Source organism: Mobula hypostoma, chromosome 10, assembly GCF_963921235.1.
Source record: "Mobula hypostoma chromosome 10, sMobHyp1.1, whole genome shotgun sequence".
In the NCBI taxonomy this organism is placed as follows: domain Eukaryota; kingdom Metazoa; phylum Chordata; class Chondrichthyes; order Myliobatiformes; family Myliobatidae; genus Mobula; species Mobula hypostoma.
Window position 1 is genome coordinate 92,123,653 of NC_086106.1, and position 20,534 is coordinate 92,144,186.

At 38.9% G+C, this 20,534-nt stretch overlaps 1 protein-coding gene across 2 annotated transcripts in view; it reads left to right on the forward strand.

Moving 5' to 3' along the window:
• med12 (mediator complex subunit 12) overlaps positions 1–20,534 on the forward strand; it is a 177,336-nt gene that overhangs the window by 104,151 nt on the left and 52,651 nt on the right. For both annotated transcript variants that reach the window (XM_063060861.1, XM_063060862.1), the window contains exons 24-34: positions 1,444–1,545; positions 3,192–3,305; positions 4,598–4,761; positions 8,204–8,383; positions 8,748–8,819; positions 9,453–9,625; positions 13,086–13,247; positions 15,464–15,575; positions 17,572–17,661; positions 19,003–19,112; positions 20,280–20,415. In XM_063060861.1, the coding sequence (XP_062916931.1) occupies positions 1,444–1,545; positions 3,192–3,305; positions 4,598–4,761; positions 8,204–8,383; positions 8,748–8,819; positions 9,453–9,625; positions 13,086–13,247; positions 15,464–15,575; positions 17,572–17,661; positions 19,003–19,112; positions 20,280–20,415 (1,415 nt within the window). The remainder of the gene's footprint in view (positions 1–1,443; positions 1,546–3,191; positions 3,306–4,597; positions 4,762–8,203; positions 8,384–8,747; positions 8,820–9,452; positions 9,626–13,085; positions 13,248–15,463; positions 15,576–17,571; positions 17,662–19,002; positions 19,113–20,279; positions 20,416–20,534) is intronic.

The following is a 20,534-nucleotide window of genomic DNA, read 5'->3' on the forward strand; positions in this document are numbered from 1 at the left end:
TTCTGATTCTCACTCTTTGACTCAAAATATGAAATAAAGACTAGTCATTGGTGGAGCAGATGGTCCAAACCTTTTCCTAAAGAAAGCCAGCGTGTAGAACAATGCTTTTGTACTCTCTGCTGGGCAACATTGCAGAACTCTTGAAACTGTTTTAGGTCTTCTCTTCGTTTGGAACTTTTCTCAAAGTAGTAGTAGATGTCAATGAGCAGTTCTTCAGGTGACATTGAGAACTCCTTAGCAGCAGTTTTGGCACAAATGTTGACCAGGTGACTTGGACAGCCAACGCTATAAATATGAGGGGTCCTGTGCTTTCACTCTTGATAAGACAGAGTTGTTTTTGCCAATCATCGCATTGCAGTTGTCACTGCTAAATCCTACACAGTTAGACCATTCAAGGCCTTTGTCGTGCATGGATGATGCAATGCAGTTGAACATGTTTTCAGCTTTGGCATTATTGCACACTGGCATGTCTACAAATCCAACTGTTACCTTATCCTGTGTTTCATTTTAGTACCTGGCTGAAATGGCACATTCCTTGTCACACATGATATCGTTGCTTTGATCAACCAAAATACTGTATGGCCTTTTTTCTGTCCGGATGAACTTGTACAGGTCCTCTGAACATTCAGGTTCCAGTGCCATGTTCACAATTGCTGCTGTCTTGGTTGATGAGCAGGCATAGTTTTTGCTATTTCTGTACTTATATTATCGATAGACAATAGTTGCAGGAGTAGGCCATTCACTGTGATCATGGCTGATCATCCACAATGAGTATCCCGTTCCTGCCTTCTCCCCATATCCCTTGACTCCGCTATCCTTATCATGGAGTCGTCTTTTCATTCTATTACAACTTTAAGCACGTCTACAGGGAGTTTGGCCTCATCACGTAGGACATCAATAGACTGGCTCCTTAGCAGCTAGCCAGCTAGTTTAAATAACGTTAGCTATGCTAATGAATGAATAACACTGTCAAACTCGCCAACATGTCTTTTACAGTCATTTGGGCAATAGAAAAGTCACTGTTGCAAACAGTGCAGCGAGCAACACTGTCATTATTTTTGACCCCTATTAGGCAGGGGTGCACTTTAGTGTAGTCTGGGGTGAAGTGCATTTTATATTTTTTTTTGAAACACTCTGCCATGGCGGTGCAGGACACTAAACTGAACTGCTGGAGAGACAGAGGTCAACTGTAAAGCCCGTCCACAGAGAAAACTGATAGGTCTACTTAGCAGAGAGAGACCAATCAGGATGTTCGCTCCCGCTCTCGTTCTCCCTCTCCCTCTCAAAAAAATCAATTTCTGGGATATTGTATATAATTTGCGGGTGTCAAGGAGCTGCTATTAATATGCGGGAGACTCCCGGAACTTGTGGGAGAGGTGGGATGTCTGTTGTCATGTTTTCTAACAGTAGAAATCATGTTTCAATATATCATTTCTGTTTCAGCATGCAGTGAGCAAGATTCAGAACCAGGTGCTCGTCTAACATGCCGAATCCTCCTTCATTTGTTTAGGACACCACAGCTAAACCCTTGTCACCAGGATAGCAGTAAGTAATGATTTTTAATCAGTAGAAATGCTTATGTTGGATCTTGATGTTTTTGCGATCCAAAGAAATGAGGCATAAAGCTTGTTGTTTACAATTGTTTTATTAACTGTTACCAAAACAAAGGAGGAGAGAAAATAGCCGAAGCATGGTGAGAGACAAATAAAAGAGAAAGATTAAAAGTAGTGTGATTTTCTCATAATGTACTACGTATAACAGAAATTTCATTGATAACAATTAACCAATCAAGTAGCTAGATTTAAGTATTGTGACATCTGCCACTGAAACCAAGAAGTTCCAGAAATATACAGAGGTAACTGTAACCACTGGAAAATTCACTGAATAATCATTTGTATACAGGTGGGAATATAAAAATGCAGACAAGCATAGGAAAATTAAACTACAAGAAAAATAACAATTCTACAGCTCAATCCAACACCTGAGACCTGATTTCAGTCATGTCCAATGAGGAGAAATAAATACATTTTTCTATTCACAAGGTTTTTATTCATAACAAGGCATTTGACCATTTATTTCATGTAGGTTGTCAAAACAACTATTATTTTATTTATAAAAGGTTGCCTAATGTTAAGTAAACTACTTGTGCATGCCAGAAGAGGGAAACAAATGACTAGCAGAGGCAAGCTATATATTTTAATGAAAAATGCTTAACTTTTTTTAATCACTTCAATTTTGTCTTTTAAATTTGTAAACTGGGCCAAGCACAGTTTTATAGCAGATTTGGGAATTGTCTCTGAAAGTGTTCAATATTGGACACTGCCAGTAATTTCCTCATTCCTATAGTGGGTTAACTATCAGATTTGTCTATTACTTGAGGAAGCCCTCTCATTGATAAAGATTTTCCACTGGATTAAGGTGTTGAAATGAAAAGTTCAACTGATATTCAGTCTTTTTGCCTCATCTTCTGGTCAGAATCAGTTTATTATCGCTGACAGATGCCATGAAATCACTGACTCAGTCCTGAAGAAGGGTCTCGGCATGAAATGTCAATTGTACATTCATTTCCATAGTTACTGCCTGACTTGCTGAGTTCCTCCAGCATTTTGTGTGTGTTGCTTTGGATTTCCAGCATCTGCTGATTCTCTCATGTCTATGTCATGAAATTTGTTCTTTTGTGTTCGTTGTGCAATGCAAAACATAAAATACTGTAAGTTGCAATTAAAAAAAATAAGTAGTGCAAAAGCGGAATTGGCAGGTATGGGGCCTTAATGATAGATACTGCCTTTCTGAGGCCTTCTTCAGGCACCACCTTTTAAAGATATCATTGATGGTAGTGAGGCTTGTGCTCTTGATGGAACTGACAGAGTCTGTGACCCTCCCATGTTGACGCCCAGCAGCTTGAAACTGCTCAACTCAGAGACCCCTGCTATCTCCGCAATGAGGACTGCTGTGTGTTCTCCCACCTTCCCCTTTCTGAAGTCCACCAGCACCAATCTTTCATTTCCCTAACCCTAACCCCTCCCCTCTCTGTGCGACCCCCCACCCCATAGGTGGTATGTTGGAAAATTCATTATTGAGTTATTTTGCTATTCTTTTAAAGGATTGATGAGGATGGACGATAGCAAATAAGATTATCAATGCCAACAATAGTTTAAATCCTTCTGACTCTGAATGTTTTCTCATTCCAGATAAACCTACTGTAGGGATCCGTTCATCATGTGACAGGCATCTCCTGGCAGCATCACAGAACAGCATTGTTGTTGGAGCAGTTTTTGCTGTCCTCAAGGCCATCTTTATGTTGGGTAAGTGTGTTATTATATTTTCTGCAGATTACTTTTTTTAAAGCAGGAAGGGCTTCTCTTGTGGTTTGAATTCATTTTGTTCCAGACTGAAATATGATAACCAGACTTGTGCTTACTGAGGACATCTCATGGTGTCCTTTTTCTCCACAAGTTAAAAGGTTTAAGGCTGTATTAAGTGGCTTGATTAACATGGCTAATATTAAATCGCTGCTTCGTTTTACATAGCATTTAGATTAGCTTATATTATGTGAACACTCAGTCCTCTTTTATTGTCATTTAGAAATGCATACATGCCTTAAGAAATTATACAATGTTTCTCCGGAGTGATATCACAGAAAACAGGACAAACCAAAGACTAACACTGACAGAGCCTCATAGTTATAACATATAGTTACAGCAGTGCAAAGCAATACCATAATTTGATGAAGAACAAACCATGGGCACAGTAAATAAAGTCTCAAAAGTCCCCGAGTCGATCGACTCCCGAGTCCCCAATAGCAAGCAGCAAAAGGGAGAAACTCCCTGCCATAAACCTCCAGGCATCGTCAACTTGCCGATGCCTTGGAAGCAGCCGACCACAGCCGACGCTGAGTCCATCTGTCCGAAAACTTCGAGCTTCTGACCAGCCTCTCCGATACAGCCTCCCGAGCGCCATCCTCTGCTGAGCGCCTTCGACCTCGCCCCGGCCACTGAAACACGCAAAGCCGAGGATTTTGGGGCCTTCTGCTCCGGAGATTCCGACTACCACACAGTAGCAGCGGCAGCGAAGCGGGCATTTCATAAGTTTTCCAGATGTTCCTCCGTACTCTCACGTCCGTCTCCATCAAATCAGAATTGTGCATGGTACCCTACTTGACAGATAACAGACATCACCACCGAAGTGGCTGCGCGTGCTGCTGTCATGCTGCCATCTTCTCCTCCTACATTTAAGTGAGATGTACTTAGATTTTACTTGAACCTTGGAATGAAGCCAAAAGCTTTTTCGAAAATGATTAAGAAAATTTTCTGTCCATTTATTTCCATGGAAGCATTGATTTCACTGTACAAGTTGTCTTTATATACAAAACATTTCTCAGTAGAACAGGATGTTGGAAAACGCCACCAGTATTCTTTAAGGAAATGGAAGGCTGGTGCTGGTGATAAAAGTGAATGAAGTATTTGGTGGCTTGGGAATGTAACTCTTAGCTGAGAGAAGAGAATACGTTGGATAACTATATCCTACAAAGGAGCTGATAATCTTGTGATAATTTTGGAGACTTCCCAGTGAATAGATCTTGCTTTCTTCATTGCAGGTGATGCTGAATTGAAAGGGTCTGGATTCTCACATTCTGGTGGGATGGAGGAGCTCCCTGAGGATGAGATAGGAGTGAAAAAATCTGGTGGTCGGGCTGTTTCTATTGAAACCGCCAGTTTAGATGCTTATGCTAAATATGTGCTAAAGAATATTTGTCAGCAGGTAAGGGAATATTAAATCTAGAACAATAGTTCAGTGGGTTCACAGAAATTAAACTGCTTTGTGTTTATGCAAGGATTTGGAAGAATTTTCTACGTGTTGAGCCTAACTATACTGATGTTTGAAAAAGTTTTTAATCCTTGGCTGAATCATCCAGATACATTTGCTGAGACTAAACTGTTTAAGTTTAATTATTTCCAGTAGAGTAGATCTAGCATATTTCCCTTAGATGTTTCACCAGATTTCTTCAGTCAAAATTAGATACTGAATAAAAGAGGGTGAGTGACCAGAAACTTTGTTAAAGATGGATCTTTTAAGGAGTATATTAAGGCAGAACTATGTAAAGAAATGGTCATATTTAAAGATGAAATCTTAAGATGTCAATGCTAAGCCCCTGCTTAAAAGGGTCATTCCCAGCGGTAGGAAGTCTTGAGCTGTTCTGCAGCCGCAAAACAACACATTTCACGACTTAAGTCAGTGATAATAAACTTGATTATGATTTAGAATTTTCTTTTAAATGTACCTTTTCAGTCAAGTGTTTGATCATCTGCCCTAATACCCCCTAACTGACATTTTTTTTGGATGAAGCTCTTGTTTGTTAAAAGTGATGTATGAACATAGAACATAGAATAGTACAGCACAGTACAGGCCCTTCGGCCCACAATGTTGTGCCGACCCTCAAACCCTGCCTCCCGTATAAGCCCCCACCTTAAATTCCTCCATATACCTGTCTAGTAGTCCCTTAAACTTCACTAGTGTATCTGCCTCCACCACTGACTCAGGCAGTGCATTCCACGCACCAACCACTCTCTGAGTAAAAAACCTTCCTCTAATATCCCCCTTGAACTTCCCACCCCTCACCTTAAAGCCATGTCCTCTTGTATTGAGCAGTGGTGCCCTGGGGAAGAGGCGCTGGCTATTCACTCTATCTATTAATATCTTGTACACAAGATATCTTATTATCTTATTATCTAAATACACATTTCCCTTGTGCCTTATCAGTTGTAAATGCCACTAACTGCACGTTTAAAAGGCTCCTTTGAAATCAGAATGAACTTGTCAAATTGTGCAGTTGCAATTACCTGGTGTTAAACATAGAAACATAGAAAACCTATAGCACAATACAAGCCCTTTGGCCCACAGAGTTGTGCCGAACATGTCCCTACCTTAGAAATTACTAGGCTTACCCATGGCCCTCTATTTTTCTAAGTTCCATTTACCGATCCAAAAGTCTCTTAAAAGATCCTATCGTATCCGCCTCCACAACCATTACCAGCAGCCCATTCCATGCACTCACCACTGGCTGAGTAAAAAAACTTAACCCTAACATCTCCTCTGTACCTGCTCCTCAGCACCTTAAACCTGTGTCCTCTTGTGGCAGCTATTTCAGCCCTGGGAAAAAGCCTCTTGACTATCCACAAGATCAATGCCTCTCATCATCTTATACACCTCTGTCAGGTCACCTCTCATCCTCCGTCACTCCAAGGATAAAAGGCCGAGTTCACTCAACCTATTTTCATAAGGCATGCTCCCCAATCCAGGCAACATCCTTGTTCTGCAATAATTACTTATAAATTGTGGTCTGATCTTCATCTAAGTCACAATAATAGACAAAAACAATCTGCCTAAACTAATAACACACAAACAATTGTACTTTTCATGTCATTATTGAACACATTGTTTAATCATTCACAGTTCAGGCCGGAAAATGTATGTGAATCCTTGTATTTAATAACTGGTAGAACCTCCTTTAGCAGCAATAATCTCCATCAAATGTTAATCTGTAACTGCTGATCAGACTTGCACAATGGTGAGAAGGAATATTCCTAGATACAAAACTGTTCCAGTTCATCAATATTCCTGGGATACCTTGCATGAACAGCTCTCTTCAAGTCATGCCACAGCATCTCAATCAGGTTAAAGTCTGAATTCTGACCTGCCCATTCTTTTTAAACTATTCTGTTGTTGATTTACTCATGTTTCAGATCATTGTCTAGTTGCATCATCCAACTTCTATTAAGCTTCAGATGATGAACCACTACCCTGACATTCTCCTGTAAAAAGTCTTGATACGATTTTGAATTCATTGTTCCTTTAATCATTACAAGCTGTCCAGATCCTGAAGCAGTAAAGGAGCCCCAAACCATGATGATCCTTTTCATGCTTCACAGTTGGGATGAGGTCTTGGTGTTGGTGTACACTGCACATTTTCCTCCAAATATAGCAGTGTGCACTTCTGCCAAAAAGTTCAAATTTTGAATAATCTGTCCTCAGAGCATTGTCCCAGAAGCATTGTGGAACATTCAGGTGGTTTTTTTTTTTGCAAACTTGAGACAGGCAGCAATATTTTTTTTTTGGAGTGCAGTGGTTTCCTCTGTGGTGTCCTTCCATTCTTGTTCAGTGTTTTTCTTATAGTGGACACATGAACAGAGACTTTAGCAAGTTCTCGAAATTTCTGCAGGTCTCTTGCTCTTACCTTGGGTTCTTTTTCACTTCCTTCAGCATTGCATGTGTGCTCTTGTTGTGATCTTTGCAGGACGCCCGCACCTAGTGGGAGTAGCAACAGTACTGAATTTCTTCCATTTGTAGGCAATTTCTCTTACTGTGGACGGATGATACTCAGGTCTTTAGAAATGCTTTTGTAGCCTTTTCCAGCTTCATGCATGTCTACAATTCTTCTTCTAAGGTCCTCTAAATGTTGTTTTGATTGAGAGGCATGGTGCACATAAACAAATCTTTCTTGAGAAGAACAGGTTCTGTCAGTATCCTGACTTTGTGTGTCTTTTTATTATATGGCAAGGCACACCTGCAACCCACACCTCCAATCTCATCTCATTGATTGGAACACCTGACTCCAAATTGCTTTTGTAGAAGGCCTTACCCCAGAAGTTCACATACTTTTTTGAACCTTGACTGTGATTGTTTAAATAGTGTACTCAGAAAGTACAATTGTTTGTGTGTTACTAGTTTAGGCATATTGTATTTGTCTATTATTGTGACTTGGATGAAGATCAGACCATATTTTATAAGTAATTAATGCGGAAAACCAGATAATTGCAAAGAGTTCACAAATTTTTTGTTGCAATTGTACACTAAAGTTTCTTGACTACAATAATTATATTTTCAGTAGCTTAGTTGATCAACAACTGCAATCACCCTAAAAAGTTTGGAATTCAATCAAGCTGTTTCTCACGCACCCTATTCTTTAAATAAAGAAAGACTTTTTTTTGAACAGTTTCGGTCATCTGAGCTTGTATCTTATTTTGTGGTTTAATGCTTTAATGTCATACTTTAATTGATAGCTGTCAAGTGAAATATAAATGTATATATGTATTTTATATGTATAAAAAAGACTTGCTAACTTAAAGGGACACAATCTAATTCTGCAAGTAATACCATTTATTGTATTTTCTGTATTTGTATGAAACATTATATTTCTCCACAGGAGTGGGTTGGAGAGCGCTGTCTAAAGAGTCTGTGCGAAGATAGTAGTGCTTTGCAAGATCCAGTTCTAACAAATAAGCAAGCTCAACGACTCTTGCAGCTGATATGCTATCCACACCGGCAACTGGACAATGAGGAAGGAGACAATCCACAACGTCAGAGAATCAAACGGATCTTGCAGGTGAGATATTACACAGGCTTTACATGGAATTATATTCGATAAATAACAGAAACAGAATAAACAATAGAAGTTGTTTCGGTGTCTTCTAATTTTGAAGTAAGAGATATTACAAATCAGTTGGTGATTGAGCAGAATGGAGTATATAATTTTAAAAAATAATAGTAGCAGCTCCACCACTGAGGGTAACAGAAAATTAAATAAAAATTAAATGCAGCTGAACTAGGCGGAAGGACATAACAAGTCCAGTATGTGTTTCTTCATAGTGTTTTACTTAAACCTATCTGTAGAACATTCTCCAGCCTTTAGCTTCAAGGTCTTTTGTTTCTTAAACTTTAAAGATTATTTCTTTATTTATTTATTTTAGAATCTTGACCAGTGGACAATGAGACAGTCTTCACTGGAATTGCAGCTTATGATTAAACAGAGTGTCACCAATGTAAGTAAAGATATTACAATTTGAAGAATTCTGGATTTATACATGTCTGCTGAAAATAGGATAACGAGGGAGTGAGGGAAAGAGGGAGATTTGTACGTGCACGTAATTAAACGTAATAGGTGCTTTTAATCTTGGAAACTTATTTTCCAACTAACTTTCACCTTTCTAGACTTGATCTCTTCAAAGTTGTTGTATCTATTTGTGGTTTGACTCTGGTATGAGTACCTGGACAGGCAACATGTGGCTGCCACCCCTTTACTGTCCATGCTGCCTAGTGATCATTGTGAAACAAAAATCAAAATGCATTAGAAATTTTGCATGTACTACATTAATATTAAATAACAAGTAAATATGAGGGAAGAATGTATTTAAATTTTGCTTGGGTTGTGTGAGGAGACTAATTTGAAGAGAGATTGAGCGCAGTTGAGGGAATACTTCATTGAAATAATAATTTAGAAATAGGACAGTTTATTACTGCATTGGCTGAGAGTCCTTGATACACTGTTTGTTGCTTTATTCAAAACAGGAAAAGTAACTATGTTCCTTCCGTATCTTGATACTTTTATATCTAAAAATAAGCTAAATGGTAAATAGAAAAAACATGCTGTACTGTTGTCTGAACTTGTGTTTCAGGAAATGAACTCCTTACTAGAAAACATTGCTAAGGCCACTATTGAAGTATTCCAGAAATCAGCTGAAATGAACTCATCTAATTTGAGCAGTAATGGAACTGTGAATTCAGTGATACCTGTCTCTGGCACTAGCAACACAAATGGAAATGCCAGCAAAATGAAACCACTACTGAGGTGAGTTATAAGTAGAATTAAACATAAGAACACTAGAAATTTAAATTAAAAGTACAAAAAATACTGTCAATTCTGAACGTAGTAAAGTAGGATATCAGTGGGAAAGATGGACTTCATCAAACTTCATGTCTGACTGGGGAAATTGCAGCCTTCAGGATGTAACATTAAATTCTACAGTTTCAAGTAACCAGCTTTTCCACACTGTAGCAGACAAGCCAGTTCTGATTTAAGGCCATCAACTTATTACATACTAAGCATTTTCCCACTCCACGGATGTTGCTTTAGAAACCATAGAACCATAGAAACCATAGAAAAACTGCAGCACAGAAACAGGCCTTTTGGCCCTTCTTGGCTGTGCCGAACCATTTTCTGCCTAGTCCCAATGACCTGCACATGAACCACATCCCTCCATACACCTCCCATCCATGTATCTGTCCGATTTATTCTTAAGTGTTAAAAAAGAACCCACATTTACCACCTCGTCTGGCAGCTTATTCTACACTCCCACCACTCTCTGTGTGAAGAAGCCCCCCTAATGTTCCCTTTAAACTTTTCCCCCTTCACCCTTAACCTATGTCCTCTGGTTTTTTTCTCCCCTTGCCTCAGTGGAAAAAGCCTGCTTGCATTTACTCTACCTCGACCCATCATAATTTTATATACCTCTATCAAATCTCTCCTCATTCCTCTACGCTCCAGGGAATAAAGTCCTAACCTATTCAACCTTTCTCTGTAACTGAGTTTCTCAAATCCCAGCAACATCCTTGTAAACCTTCTCTGCACTCTTTCAACCTTATTAATATCCTTTCTGTAATTTGGTGACCAAAACTGAACACAATACTCCAGATTTGGCCTCACCAATGCCTTATACATCCTCACCATAATATTCCAGCTCTTATACTCAATACTTCGATTAATAAAGGCCAATGTACCAAAAGCTCTCTTTACGACCCTATCTACCTGTGACGCCACTTAGGGAATTTTGTATCTGTATTCCCAGATCCCTCTGTTCTACTGCACTCCTCAGTGCCTAACCATTTACCCTGTATGTTCTACCTTGGTTTGTCCTTCCAAAGTGCAATACCTCACACTTGTCTGTATTAAACGCCACCTGCCATTTTTCAGCCCATTTTTCTAGCTGGTCCAAGTCCCTCTGCAGGCTCTGAAAACCTTCCTCACTGTCCACTACACCTCCAATCTTTGCATCATCAGCAAATTTGCTGATCCAATTTACCACATTATCATCCAGATCATTGATATAGATGACAAATAACAATGGACCCAGCACTGATCCCTGTGGCACACCACTAGTCACAGGCCTCTACTCTGAGAAGCAATCCTCTACTACCACTCTTTGGCTTCTTCCATTGAGCCAATGTCTAATCCAATTTACCACCTCTCCATGTATACCTAGCGACTGAATTTTCCTAACTAACCTCCCATGCAGGATCTTGTCAAAGGTCTTACTGAAGTCCATGTAGACAACATCCACTGCCTTCCCTTCATCCACTTTCCTGATAACCGCCTCGACAAACTCCAATAGATTGGTCAAACATGACCTACCATGCACAAAGCCATGTTGACTCTCCCTAATAAGTCCCTGTCTATCCAAATGTTTGTAGATTCTGTCTCTTAGTACTCCCTTCAATAACTTTCCCACTACCGACATCAAATTTACTGGCCTATAATTTCCCAGGTTACTTTTCGATTCTTTTTTAAACAACGGAACAACATGAGCCATTCTCCAATCCTCCGGCATCTCACCCGTAGACAGCGACATTTTAAATATATCTGCCAGGGCCCCTGCAATTTCAACACTAGTCTCCTTCAAGGTCCGAGGGAATACCTTGTCAGGTCCTGGGGACTTAATCCACTTTAATTTGCCTCAAGATAGCAAGCACCTCCTCCTTTTCAATCTGTACAGTTTCCATGATCTCACTACTTGTTTCCCTTAATTCCATAGACTTCATGCCAGTTTCCTTCGTAAATACAGATGCGAAAAAACCATTTAAGATCTCCCTCATTTCTTTTGGTTCCGCACATAGCTGACCACTTTGATCTTCAAGAGGACCAATTTTATCCCTTACAATCCTTTTACTCTTAATATACCTGTAAAAGCTCTTTGGATTATCCTTCACTTTGACTGCCAAGGCAACCTCATGTCTTCTTTTAGCCCTCCTGATTTCCTTCTTCAGTATTTTCTTGCACTTTTTATACTCCTCAAGCACCTTATTTACTCCGTTTCCTATACATGTCATACAACTCCTTCTTCTTCTTTATCAGAGTTGCAATATCCCTTGAGAACCAAGGTTCCTTATTCCTATTCACTTTGCCTTTAATCCTGACAGGAACATACAAACTCTGCGCTCTCAAAATTTCTCCTTTGAAGGCTTCCCACTTACCAATCACATCCTTGCCAGAGAACAACCTGTCCCAATCCACGCTTTTTAGATCCTTTCTCACTTCTTCAAATTTGGCCTTCTTCCAGTTCAGAACCTCAACCCTGGGACCAGATCTATCTTTATCTATGATCAAGTTGAAACTAATGGTGTTATGATCACTGGAACCAAAGTGTTCCGCTACACACACTTCCGTCACTTGTCCTAACTCGTTTCCTAATAGAAGATCTAATATTGCATCCTCTCTAGTTGTTACCTCTATATATTGATTTACAAATCTTTCCTGAAAACATTTTACAAACTCTAACCCATCTAGACCCCTAACAGTATGGGATCTACCTGCTAAGCATTTCCAGAATTCTATTCTAAATCGATTGCAGTGTTCTGTATCTACATTCTAGTGTTGCTGTTTCTTAAACTCGCCCCTTTATTTACTTCCAGCTTCTTTTTACATCTCCTCCAGGCAGATCAGCAGTTCTTACCAATCCTTCACCATGCTGTTCCAGCCAGCAACAGTATCACTTGCATTATTTGGTCTTTATTTGTCTCTATCTTTAAAAAGATACGTATTTTTTTTCTTTTTCTTCCTGGGTTCACTGCAGTATAGAGAATCATGGCAAACACTGCATACTTCCCTGACCTTGAATCAGGCACCTTCCAGTGGGTAACTACTAAATCTGATCCTCTGGTCATGCTTTTACCTTTTGTTAATGCCCTGGCATTAGCAGCAACAGTTTGAAGACACATAGTATTTTTAGCATGATACACTGTCCAAAAATAATCAAAGGATATTTTAATGGAGGAAATTTGGCATCTAGTTAATTAATGAGAATTTTAGACTTAAAGCACTGTACTGAAGAGGAAGATTTAGTTTTCATTTTACCATGTTAGTTGCTGTGCTCAGCCAATTCCATACACTTCAAGAGAATACATGCAATGTTATGGCCAGCAGAACTTAGCTTACCTCAAAAAATGTTTATTATTGATATTAATAAAGATACTGGATAATCAGGCTATAGTTGTGCATTGTATATTCCTTCTGTTCCATTTATTTTCACTAACAGCTCATCAGAGCGGACAGGGGTCTGGCTGGTAGCACCGTTAATTGCAAAATTGCCAACATCAGTCCAAGGCCATGTGTTGAAAGCTGCTGGCGAGGAATTGGAAAAAGGACAACACCTTGGGTCATCCTCAAGAAAAGAGCGGGACCGGCAGAAGCAAAAGAGGCAAGTGTGGATTTAAGCCTTTTTAGTGCGCAGCAACAACAATGCATTGTATTGTTTTGGTTTGGTGCTGTTCTAGCATGTAATTTTCCATCATTAACTTACCAAATGAGATTTATTTTGGTCTTAAGTCAGTACTTCTGAGATTTGATTACCCAACTGTGTATCTCATTTGTAGCTGGTAATACAGGAGGCTCCATCAAAGAACAGAACACTAGCCCACACATCTGGCTTGTATATTTTTATCTGGATTGCAACCAAAAAAGGATGAAGGTTTTGTTCCTCAATTCTGACCTATGGATATTGCTTGTATTCCATTATTTGTTGACTGTCTCCAGTTGCTCTTCATGTTTTGATATTGCCACCTTAATCTGCAGGTGTCTTTTTGGGAAAGATATTCTTATATTGCTATTAGGTCGAGTGTTTTAAGATTTGAACCCAGCTAACTTAAATGACAATACATCTATTTTCACAATGATGAACTATTCCTTCACTAATCTATATTTTTGATTGTGATTATGGGGTCCACAGTATGATGGGATCCCTTCAAGATTGGAAACAAGGCATTTGATATTATATACAGAGAGCATCAGAATGCATACTTAAATGCTACTCCATGTCTGCATCTTCCTTACAGACCTAAGCAGCTTGAAAGAAATTAATGCCTATTATTTTCTAATTTTTTTGTGTTCTGCTGAACATTGTGGGCATGCTATGCTGGTACTGGAATGTTTGGCAAATGTTGCAGGCTGCCGCAGGACACTGCAGGGGTCTGTTATTGCTTGTCATCTCTATCAATGATCAAGATAATGGCAAATTTACGGATGGCACCAAGATTGGGGGCATAGTGGACAGAGAAGGTGGTTATCAAACCTTGCAGCAGCATTTGGACCAGCTGAAAAATGGCAGATGGAATTTAATGCAGACAAGTGTAAGATGTCGCACTTTGGGAGGACAAACCAGGGTAGGACTTACACAGTGAGCAGCAGGGCACTGAGGAATGCGGTAGAACAGATGGATCTGAGATTACAGATCCTTCATTTCTTGTGAAAGTGGTGTCACAGCTAGATAGGGCCATAAAGAAAGCTTCTGTCATATTTGCCTTCATAAATCAATGTATTGAGTACAGAGTTCGGGATATTCTGTTGAAGTCAAATAAGACATTGGTGAGGCCTAATATGGAGTATTGTGTTCAGTGTTTGATCACCTACCTACAGGTAAGATAACAATAAGATTGAAAGAATGCAGAGAAAATTTACAAAGGTCAGGTCAAGACTTGACCTGAGTTATAGGGAAAGGTTGAACAGGTTAGGACTTTATTCCCTGGAGTGTAGGAACATGAGGGGAAATTTGATAGAGGTATACAAAGTTATAAAGGGCATAAATAGGGTTTGTGTAAACAGGCTTTTTCTATTGAGCTTGGGTGAGACTGGAACTAGAGGTCATGGGTTAAAGGTGAAAATTGAAACCTTTAAGGGGAACACGAGGGGGATCTTCTTCACTCAGAGGGTGGTTAGAGTGTGGAACAGGTTGCCAGCAGAAGTGGTGAACGTGTGTTTGATTAACAGATATTTGGATAAGTACATGGGTATGTAGGGCTATGGTCTGGGTGTAGATCAAGAGGACTAAGCAGATTAAGAGGTCAGCATGGACTAGATGGGCTGAACGGCCTGTTTCTATGATGTAGTACTTTATGCCTCTATGGCTGTCTGACGCATTTCACAATATGTTTCAGTGTACATATGATGAATAAATATGAATCTTTATCTGAATTTACTTTGTCTTTAACAATAGTTTAAAATTCTTTTGTTTCTTCAAAATTCCAGGTGTACATCCAAAACACCCGTTCTTCATTGTGTTGAGCTTTAATGTCTTCTAACTGTAAGATTTCATATCTGTGCAGCTATCCTCAGTTCTTACAATCTGTGAACTTTTGAGTCCTAATTGTAGCAACATCTAATTATTCTTACCTAATCTTCTTGCTCTTTTTCTTCAATCTTAGAGGCTTTCTTTTTGCCCCTAATCCTTCATCTATGGAGTTATTTAGAAAATATTTTACTGAAAAATTCCACTGACTGGGTTTCTTCAGATAGCCTATAATTAAAAATATCATAAAGGCTTAATTATTCTGTTTAGTATGATTAAATTAACCTCATATCCGCAGTTGGAAACAACTGTGGGCAATAATATATTTTGTCTAATTTTGCTTTTGTCTCCAGCATGTCTCTGCTAAGTCAACAGCCATTTCTTTCTTTGGTTTTGACGTGCCTTAAGGGGCAGGATGAACAAAGAGAGGGACTTCTCACATCCCTTTATAGCCAAGTCCAACAGGTAATTAACCATTGGCAGTATTAGTGGCTAGTTTTGCATCAGTGTTTGGTAAGGTAATGTAACTTCTGAATCTCAGCCTTTCTTCAACATTAAATCTATCAATATGATCTGACTATCAGAATACTTTAATTCTTCTTCCTCCTCTCCCTCCCCCCCCCCCATTAAACCTTCAGTATCCATCCATTTCAGCAGCTAGGTAGAACTCATTTGTCATGGCTCATATTTACAAACATTACTACATCCTTAATTCATGTTCTAAAGCCAAAAACAGGGATGTACACTTTGGTGTTTGATCTCAAAGTAAGAATACTACCAACTTGATATCTATTGAGTCCTAAATAGGAATTCAGCTTCTATGTAGAAAAACGGGAGAAAACAGTATAGCTTTTCTTAATGCAGTTCTGTTTCTGGTGGCCATATATATTTAGATTGAACAGAACTATAAAATTAGGTGCAGTCAGATTATAGATGAGTCTATAGATCAGTCTGTGTTGTTCTGTGCCAGACTGATCAGTTCATTGTAATAATTCCCTCAGTGAATCAATGAGAAAGAGTTGATTTAGGTCCAAAATATTATACTTGGCTATTCACTCTTTTAGTGTAAATCTTGGATAAGTAGAAGTGTAAAGATTAGAACTTGAGAATGATAGACACAGGAACGGAGGGGTGGTAATAGCTGGAAGCAAACATGGGGAGCAAGATGGAGTCAGGTGAGGGGTGGTTGAAGGCAGAGACAGCTGCTAGATGGTGATAAGCAGGAACATAAAGGTTACTGGGGTTGGTATCTGATGAGTAAGGATGTTGATAATAGTAACCATTAGGGGAGAGATGAAGGGCAAATGGAAACAGATGGAAGAGGATCAGCTTGGCCTCAAAAACTCAGTCGGCCATTAGCTGCCTCGCACAAAGTCATGCTGGCTGCCCTTTTATTCCAGTTACTCCTCCTCAGTCTACCAATTATCTACTGGTCCTTGTGTCACCTCTCTCCCTATCTCTTCTTTAAACTGTCCGTCTCTGTCTTATTTCAGCATTTCCTCCTAAAATGTTGACTGTTCCTCTCCCCCACCCCCCACCATGCCCCCAAAGATGCTGTTTGACCAGCTGAGTTCCTCCAGCAATTTGTGGGTTTTTTTTGCTGTAGAATATTTCTCTGCTTATTTTATGTTTCAAATACATAGTAAGAGATATGAACTTAAAATTTTGGCTTTTTTATGGAGGTTATAACAATTTGAGAATCTCGTCTGAGAACTATTGCAGTTTCCTTCTAGCTGTGGTGATTATTAGCATTTTTGGGATTGGTGCACAAGTTCCAAAGGCATCAGGTATCTCAAACAAGTAGTCATTTTAAAACTTAATTTAATTTTCATTTTTGTTTGGTGATTACAGCACAGAGTAGGCCCTTTTGACCCTTTGTGCCAAGCTGCCTCAGCAACCCTCAACAACCTGACGAACCCTAATGTAATCACAGGCCAAGTTACAATGATCGGTTAACCTACCTGGTATGTTTTGGACTGTGGGAGGAAACCAGTGAACCGTGAATAAACCCACGCATTCCACAGAGACTCCTTACTGAACAATACCGGAATTGAACTCCGAACTTTGGAACACCATGAGGTGTAATAACGTTGTGCTAACTGTGATGCTACTGTGGCAGCTCTGAGCTTGAAACAAATGTCTGCTGAGGGTAAACCAGTAAAATCAATACAGGTCAACCTTCACTAATCCGACTACCTGTAATCCGGTTCCTTCGATAATCCGGCACTGATTATGCTTAATGTGATCCTTCTGTAATTCGGCGTTTTCACTAATCCGGCACTCCTCAGGTCCCAATGGTGCCGGATTAGTGAAGGTCGACCTGTATAAGTTTTCAGTGGCGTCCACATTTGTTATAATTAATGAACAATACGCCCCATTAGGATTTTTCTTGCTAGAAAAGGTAACTCTACTGACAATCACCAAATAAATGTAATAATTTTGTCCTATTAATTCTTTTCAGATTGTTACAAACTGGCGTGAAGATCAGTACCAGGATGACTGCAAAGCGAAACAAATGATGCACGAAGCCCTAAAGCTTCGGTTAAATCTTGTAAGGACTGTTAATACAGAAAGGAATTGGTGCTTTTTCATGTTTAGTGAAAGTTCGTTCACTTTTCTCCAGAATACACATTTGGCATTGTTCCTTTCTTTCAACAGAATTTTCATAGTTTGTGTAGTGTTGTGTAATTTATTGAAAAGGCAGACATCAAGTTGTATCATACCAGTTGTTAAATTACTCTGTTCATTGCCGAAGAGAAGGCCAATGAGCAATACATTACCGGCACAGTGTCCCTGTTCACAATTTATATTTGTTTATTGATATTAGAGTGGCTTATCTATAAAAAATGTTTTTTTTTAATTGGTGTGATAGATTATGAACAAAAAATAATTGCTCCCGAGTGGAGCGTATTCTGGTTTCACCCAACATGTTGTATCAATACAAAAGAGTCTTTAAACCCACACATCACTGACATTGTAACATTTCCCTTCAAAAACCTTAACATGTCATCTGCATTGATAAAGGCTTTTTCACCTTAGCTCTTCACCCCTTGGGTAATTTAGAAATCAGTCATATTGCATAATCTATTATTTGTGATTATAGTAGCCAAATACAGTTACTAATAGAACAGTTGAATCAAAATCATTATAATCACGTAATAACTTAAATATAAACAACATTATAATTCAGGGGTATTGTAGTATGATGCTTAAGTAACCAAACAGCCAGAAGTTTGGACCGTTGATACACAAGTTACACAAGGGGAGAATGAAGTTGTCATTCAATATAATTTCTTCTCTCTTCAACTTTAAATCTATTTTCTTTCTCATGATGGGTTCATTGATCTGGCCCTTCATTTCAGTTCAAGTTTAATGTCATCTAACTTGCATGCATACAACCAAATGAAATGACGTTCCTCTGGACAGTGGTGCACCCACAAAACATATATGACACACCGCACATAGAAATATTACCATAAGTAAATTAAACTATAATTCAGAATGCATATACTGCATAGCACAGGTAAACAGGTCACTGTTCCACTGGCAAGGGCAGTGGGGTATTCGTTAGTCTCATAGCCTAGGAGAAGAAGCTATTACCCAACCTGGCAGGCCTGGTCCTGATGCTTCTGTACCTCCGTTCTGAGGGTTGTGGGTCAAAGAGATTGGGGGATGCGTGGAGGGGGATCCTCAACCATACTTTTGTCCCTTTGTCTGCAGCACTCTCAGTATTTTAGAATCTGGTACTGGGGTAACAGTGTTGTCATCTTTTCACACATGCTGCTTTGTCTCCTGAGTGTTTTTATTTCTAAATTTCTAACTATTTATAGTTCAGTTCATCAGAATGTTGGTAATAGTGTGCAACTTTTTTGTTTTTGATTTTTCTCTTCAGGTAGGTGGGATGTTTGATACTGTCCAGCGTAGCACACAGGGCACTACTGAGTGGGCTGTCCTTCTCTTGGATATAATCAGCAGTGGAACAGTGGACATGCAGTCAAACAAGTATGAATTTTAATTAATTATTTTGCATGAACTATTAATATCTTCCATGCACACACAACCCATTCTGATAGAGTACGGACCATGTACAAATTAGTTGTGCAGTTATTAAAGATATAACAGGCATGATTAAGAAATAGTCTCAAAATTAAACTGTTTATCTATTTTACCAGTGCAGGTATTTTTAACTATCGGTACGAATGGTATCAATTAAACATTCAACAAGTTAATGGAGTCTATCATTTTAATATCTAATCTATTACAGCTTTGCATTTGACAATTTAAACTTAATTAAATATTTATTTATTGAAATAATTACAATTTTAATTATAACCATAGCTAAAGTTGATTCCTGCTTGTGGATTTTGGTCAATTATAACATTGAACTCATGATGTTTTTTTTAAATAGCAAAAACAAATAACGCTGACTACTCTGGAGGCAGAGATATGCCATCTTTTTAACAATTTATTTCCAGCAGTGGAGCAGTTTTACCTTGAACTTTTGTTTGCAGTATCAAAGACTTGTACTGCAGCAGAATATTGGTGCGATTTTTTTTTCATTTGTAAGCTATGGATTCTTGAACTGCAATGGGGAAAGGGTAAAAAAAAAAATCAGACAGCAGTGGCAAGACATCTGTAAAATTTCTAGGTTAGTGTAGGCATTGTTCTCATGACAGACTCAGATTCCTACTTTGGCATACAAAATCTATCCCTGCTTTTATCAAACCAGTAATTCAGTAACATTTTTGACATCAGAGTAGCCAAAGTATTTGCATCTGCAATTTTTTACACTCTGAATTCATACCTCACTGTTGATAGATTTAAGCTCAAAGTATGGAAGAGGAACATTGGGTTGTGGGGCGGGGGGATAGTGGCAGCAATAAGAAAATAGCTGTCAATACCATTTCAAATTTGGTTCTGTGTTTCACTGACAGGTGTGTGAAATTAAATTGTGAGTCACTCATATGGGCTAGTGTGTGTCCCATATCAGTACATTTGAGTAGTTACAATTTGTTAGATGGAGAGGCTATAATTATTGATGCCATTTTTGACCTGAGGTGAAAAACTGGTTGGGATACATTCCATCCCAAATATAATTTGTGAAGTCTATTAATATGTATCTGTATTTTGCTGTGAAGAATTTCTGAGAGTATATTTCTTCTCCCCTAGTGAGCTGTTCACTACAGTCCTGGATATGCTTAGTGTGCTGGTTAATGGGACTTTGGCAGCGGACATGTCAAGTATCTCACAGGGCAGTATGGAAGAGAACAAGAGAGCTTACATGAACCTTGTAAAGAAACTCCGGGTAATAATCTTTGTTTTTGAGATTATTGTCACAAAATCTCCTGATCGTTATTGACGAAGGATGTTGATTTCTAGCCATTTCATCGAACAGGATAAATAATGGCAAAGTTTTTGCTCTGT